Source organism: Hevea brasiliensis, chromosome 11, assembly GCF_030052815.1.
Source record: "Hevea brasiliensis isolate MT/VB/25A 57/8 chromosome 11, ASM3005281v1, whole genome shotgun sequence".
Taxonomy (NCBI): domain Eukaryota; kingdom Viridiplantae; phylum Streptophyta; class Magnoliopsida; order Malpighiales; family Euphorbiaceae; genus Hevea; species Hevea brasiliensis.
The window spans coordinates 11,635,419-11,641,129 of NC_079503.1; the positions used below are offsets into that span (position 1 = coordinate 11,635,419).

General features: G+C 35.7%; 1 protein-coding gene across 2 annotated transcripts; it reads right to left on the bottom strand.

The window, feature by feature from the left end:
• Nucleotides 1-228: 228 nt before the first annotated feature.
• LOC110653777 (exosome complex exonuclease RRP46 homolog) lies at nt 229-5,495 on the bottom strand. Of its 2 annotated transcripts, none has more exons than XM_021809570.2 (8): nt 5,180-5,495; nt 4,933-5,046; nt 4,498-4,598; nt 3,257-3,277; nt 2,529-2,601; nt 2,382-2,449; nt 1,969-2,104; nt 229-598 (listed from the first exon to the last, which is right to left on the bottom strand). In XM_021809570.2, exons 1-8 carry the CDS (start codon nt 5,286-5,288, stop codon nt 483-485), a joined length of 738 nt encoding a protein of 245 aa, XP_021665262.1. In that variant the 5' UTR covers nt 5,289-5,495; the 3' UTR covers nt 229-482. The 2 variants fall into 2 exon arrangements, with proteins under 2 accessions (XP_021665262.1, XP_021665263.1); XM_021809571.2 differs by having other exon boundaries at nt 1,969-2,101; nt 5,180-5,494.
• Between the last annotated feature and the right edge of the window lie 216 nt (nt 5,496-5,711).

Sequence of the window (5,711 nt, forward strand, 5' to 3'; positions counted from 1 at the left end):
GAGCGTTGACCAAGTTACCTTTCTGTAGCAGTCAAAAGAAACAATCCTAACTACAATCATGAATATAGCATCTTGCAACAATATGCCCACAAAAACGTATAATTTAGACCACTTAATTATGAACACAATTATTATTCTCAAGTAATTATAGATAGCTTCCTGTCCCTTCCAGTTTTACTGCTCCATTGCATCTCAACACTCCTTATTCTGCATACTCTAGATACCATGTGAACATTGTAAAATACAGTTTTTTACTATATAACAAACATTTCAATACCATTGGATCTGAAAGACGATCAAAATGAGGGTTAAGACTTCCATATACTGCATATAATGCAGTTTTGATACAACCATTACAAATCTCTCTGGGTCAAAGTCCAAAAAAGTACAGCCGCCAATACCCACAGCCAGTGCTGGTCAAGAGCTCGTATGGGTAAATAGACGAGACTGTATGCAGTATACTTCTAATCATATATTTCAATTCATTTAGCTTTTGATGAGTCACTTGGAAGTTGTAATTTTAAGCTCCTCCTAAGAAAATCAGACAACTTTGCACTGGCAGCATGCCCTCGCTCTAGACACTTGAGATATTCTTCCACTACAGAACAAATTTAAAGAGGAAAATATTAGAATTGGATCAGGCATCACAAACCATGAACCCCAACCAATTAAAAATATGTAGTATGGGAGGACCAGGGCCAAACCACAGAATAAGAAAAGCTTTCATGCCAACTACCTTAGAAGCCCATAACAATTCATCTTTTGAACTTTAAAACTTACTATACTCTGAAAAGGATGAAAGCAAATGTGTCTCCTCATGACAAAGAAATCCCAGAAATACAAATAAGCACTGGTACTAGATTTATATTCATTAATATTAGGTTTATGATTTTGTTCTCCAGCCAAGGGAATAGAAGACAGGAGGGTATCAGGAATTGAAAAGAAATTAGATTCCTCACGTTTCTATGATTTTATGGATAAATTTTTATAATTGTCCCTGAATTTATATGATTGTAACATTATAATCCTTCAACTTTAAAATGTAACATAAATCCCCCTCAACTTTCAAATTTTGCACAATAAAATTCCACTGACTTTCAATTGCTGATTTTATAATTAGATGCTGACATGAACAGATCTAGCATGGCGCTTAGTTAATATTTTTCTTTTCTTTCTTATGCAAGATATAAAATTATTCTCTCTGCGGATGAAAAATTATTTTCTTTGCAGAGAGTAAAAGGATTCAATTTACACATGGTCTGAGAGAAGAAAGAGAAATGATGATTAAGCGTTACGCTGAAACTGTCCAGGTTAACATCTAACTAAAAAATCAGTGATTGGAGTTGGAGGTAAAAGAGATTTTACTGTGCAAAATTTGAAAGTTGAGGGGGGTTTATGTTATATTTTTAAATTGAAGGACTATAGTGTTACAACTATATAAGTTCAAAGACGGTTATTAAAATTTACCCATGATTTTATCCACTTAATTTGGACAAAAACAAAGAAGTATATCATCAGGTTTGTAGAGCTTTAGCTAAAAATGACCAAAGCAGCATCCTCATCATAGTCTCTATCTATCTCTCTCTCTCTCTCTCTCTCTCTCTCACACACACACACACACACACACCCACACCCCATCACTTCCCATCCGGTGCTTTCCATAAAATTCAATCTTCTTATATCAATTTGGTAACCTCCACAAATCCAGGAAGCACCTTCAATATTACCTTCTTGTGTGTGTGTGTGTGTGTGTGTGCATGCGTATATTTACAACATAGTTCTAAGTCAGGCTATAACCTGATACTAGATAGAGTTGTATGGCTTGATATCTACTGAGATATGGTAATTTTTATGTACATAACAGTGAAATGCATTTATTGATGCTGAGTTGTGACATCCACAGGTTTAACAATTAGAAAAACATTGCATATTTTTACACTAGTGTCAAATAATTTGGGTAGCATGTACCTGACATCAAACCATGGGTGACAGAGGTGATGATCCCATGTTCCACAGGTTCACCTTCCACAAGCAATGAACCTTCTGGTAGAACAGAGTGAATTGAGTTTGGGAAGACTAAAAATGCAAATCCCTTCATTTTCTGCTAAAACAAAAAAAAGCCATGCATGAGCTAAGGGTAATTCAAGTACAGTGAAGAAGCACCAAACTAGTTTCTGTCTTCAACCTGAATAAAGCTTCGCAGTTTGCACCCTACACAATTACTAAGAATGGGTTCATTGCTTATAAATCTGAAAACTTGAAACTTGTGCAGAACTAAGGTTTATCTTTAGGATGGCCTCCGTCAGCCAGATAAATTATCACCATAACTTCAATTACAATAATGGATAAGACATTAAAAGCTAAGACTGGTATTGTGAAACCTGTTCTTCCAATTTGGTGGGATCCAGTATAACATATCCATCTTCTGCCAAACAACAACATATTGCAACTGCACAAACCATTATGGCTTTAGTCACAAAATATCAAGCCAATAATTCAAGGAGGTGATGACTGTAAGTCTCAATTACCAGCAAGATGCTTTATAGGAATTCCAGCATCCACAAGGGCAGCACATGCTGCATTTATGGCACATGTCAGAAGCTACACAAATTTCAGTCAAGAATACACTCACTGTATCGATTGCTCACAGAACTAAAGGAATAAGGAGGAGCTCACTGCTCAGCATCCATCAAAATGCTTGTTCCATGGTCATGAAAAAATTGCATTTTTTCTTTTCGGTAGGTACATATGTTTTTTTCAGCATTATACGAACTGGAAAGAGTCCATGTGAAGCAAAAATCTCCTGGAATATAACTTTTATTGCCGCTTAATGATTGACATGTAATGCCACTAGGCTTATTATTACTTAAATGATGTCAATTTAGAAGGTTAAAAGTACACAATTTTTTTTTGAGGGCTCAAAGGCAACAACTTAAAAAGTGCAGCGGCAAAATTATGAGTTTAGTCATCATATCATACATTATACAAATGCAATGATATAGTAGCAATCTTTAAGCCTGCCACATGATATAGAACCCAACAAGAGAGAGAAATAGATGTAGAATTGTAAGTCACATATTAAAAATTTGAAAAGAGAAATAACCAGTGCAGCATCTATAAAATAATTATAAAAGCAAAGAAAGAAAGAAAGAAAGTTAGAAGAAGAAAGACGGAGAGAAGGTGAGCAGTGAGCCTTCATTTGAGCATGACGGCACTATTTCATCATTAAACAGAGATATGCAATTATAAAGGATACAGCACCATCATCATGAACAACCTGCAAAATAAAATAAACATTCAATAATCATTATCTGCACAATAAAATAAACATTCAATAATCATTATGTATGAGACTGGTTATGAGTTAGGCTTAATGGTCTAAAAATCCCCATCTTTGTGCAAGTTTTAAATTGTTTTATACACTTATAACATTATCAATCTGGTTCATAAGTTACTGATGTTATTTCAATTATATCCAATGGCTTGGAGTGTGTGCCCGTATGACATGGTGGTCAGGCAAACTTTTAACATGGACAAAAATGGCTGACTCAAACAATGGGGCCCTTCCCTGTTATTGTGACACTTTCTGTTCACTTATTATCATGCAACGATAAAAGCTAAAATCATGCTTAGCCATGTTGAAAACATCAAAACACATGCATATAGGAAATAAGACCCAAAACATTATTTGTTTCCCAAGTCACAATCAATTTTAAATTCTATTAAAGTCTGCTGTCAGCATCAAAAGGCTGTGTTATGAATCCAGCTAAAAGCCTAGATGAGGTTGCCCAGGAAACTCAAGTTGTATTACAGAAGAAATAAATAAAAAAAATTACAAAAAAAAAAGAACAGAAGGTTCTGGAGCTGTTTTATCTGCCGGAAGAAAAGATGCAGAATTGGGAAGTTGTAAATTGGAGGAGAGAGAGAGTGTGTAATTCTGTTGGAGAAATTCTCGGATGGAAGGACAAGGAAATGTTAACAGAATTGCAGCAGGAGGAGAACCAATAGCGGATGGAGAAAAAGCTTAAATAGAGGCAATATGAGCAGAAGAAGCATGAAAATAATATTCTGGGATTTCAGCAAGATTGCTGGGGCAAGTTTGCTATCTTGCTGGGGAGAGCTGTCTCCTGAGTGTTTCTTATTTTTTTCTTTACCTTTTGAATTAAGTTCTTTAATTCAGTAGGTTGATTTTATTGCAGAGAAGAGAGTTATTAAGGGAACTAAGTATTTGCAGAACTAATCTTGTATTTGGAGTTGCTATTTCAATACAAGTGAATTGCTATCTTCCAGATTTCTTTTCTCTCTTTTACAAAGCATTAATTTGTGTTCCTAACTCTATCAGGCGATTACAGAGTTTAAGTTATGTGCATATACATTTTTTTTCCTCATAAATTGTCTTAATTAACCAATATTTTAAGTAACAGGGTAACAATTTGGGGGACTACATCTCTATGCTCCTAATAGATAAATTTTTAACCCATGTACCAGTCCACTGACCTGAACTATAACTGATGTGGTTGTATTCGGGTTGATAGTCAAAATGCATATGCTCTGCAAAGTTCTCTTCAGTATCATCTCATATTCTTTTTCCAGTTTTCCTAAACAATTGGGAATTCCCAAAAAAATTAGAGACAAAAATCCAAAAGAACTGTATTTCTTAACACAAATGAGACCATTCATTACAGAGAAAATAATGGAAAAGCAACTTAAGAGGCAGCTACCAAGCCACACTAAAATGCTAAAAAAGCCAAGAATAAATCAGTTCACCAGACGAGCAAACACACAGCAGCGCTCAGAAGGGTTTATTACCATGAAAAAAGATGCTAAGAATTCCAAACAAATTCTCGCGTGTATGGTCTGCTATTACAGTGTACTACTCTTTACCAAGTTCTTTTGCATTAACGAATTTTATTTACAAGTTAAAAAACTCACCAATCTGTCCTGTTTTAGGCTTCCAAATGACTTCAATGCAGGCCTTCTCAGGGTTCTCATTCTTCTTTGTTCCAGCTTTAGGTCCATAAACAGCAGCTAGAACCTTTGTATCTCCTAAATCCAATGAACAAAATACCCACAAAAGCATAATTAATACCCATTCAAATATCATCCAAAAGAATGAATACACTGTACGGCCTACCAGCAGAGCCATGGGACCAAAACCAGAAGAAAGAAAGGGAGTTACCCTGAGACCAACTAGCAGAGCCATGGGCACGGTGAAGGATGTTACGGGAGCAAGCGAGAGGTCTCAGCTGGTTCGGCGTACGGCCATCTGCCCTATCAATCTCCATCATTTCGCTCACACTCACAGAAGCCTACAAACTTTTTCTTCTTTAGGGAATTGCGGTTTCTTACAATCGATGGAAAATTCGCCACCGAAGATGACTTAAGAAATGGGGAAATTAATTAACAAATGTAAAGGATGCAAGCAAGCTGGGGATGTTTCAAGTAGGGCTAAGCATTTGGTCTGTTTGGCCGATCCGAACCGACCAAAGTAACCGAAATGCTGAAATTCTAAACTGAACCGCTTTAAGAGAGAAACAGAGTTGAATCAAACCAAACTGATTCGGTTTAGTTCCTTGGTGGGCCTTTTATTTGCGCCTTATTTTGAACTTGTTTCAGAATGAATGTAACAAAATAGAGGGCAAGAAACAACATAAAAATTTTAAATGAAAGTAGCGAGTTCTCACTTTAATTTTGGGAGAAAATTATAAAAT

Excerpts from the sequence above, each read along its gene's own strand:
- LOC110653777 (XM_021809570.2), bottom strand. The coding sequence starts at position 5,288 with ATGATGGAGATTGATAGGGCAGATGGCCGTACGCCGAACCAGCTGAGA. Across the intron at positions 5,047-5,179 it reads CTCTGCTAGTTGGTCTCAGG|GAGATACAAAGGTTCTAGCT; the intron begins GTAACTCCCTTT and ends CATTGGATTTAG. Across the intron at positions 2,450-2,528 it reads TCCTATAAAGCATCTTGCTG|TTGCAATATGTTGTTGTTTG; the intron begins GTAATTGAGACT and ends TGGTTTGTGCAG.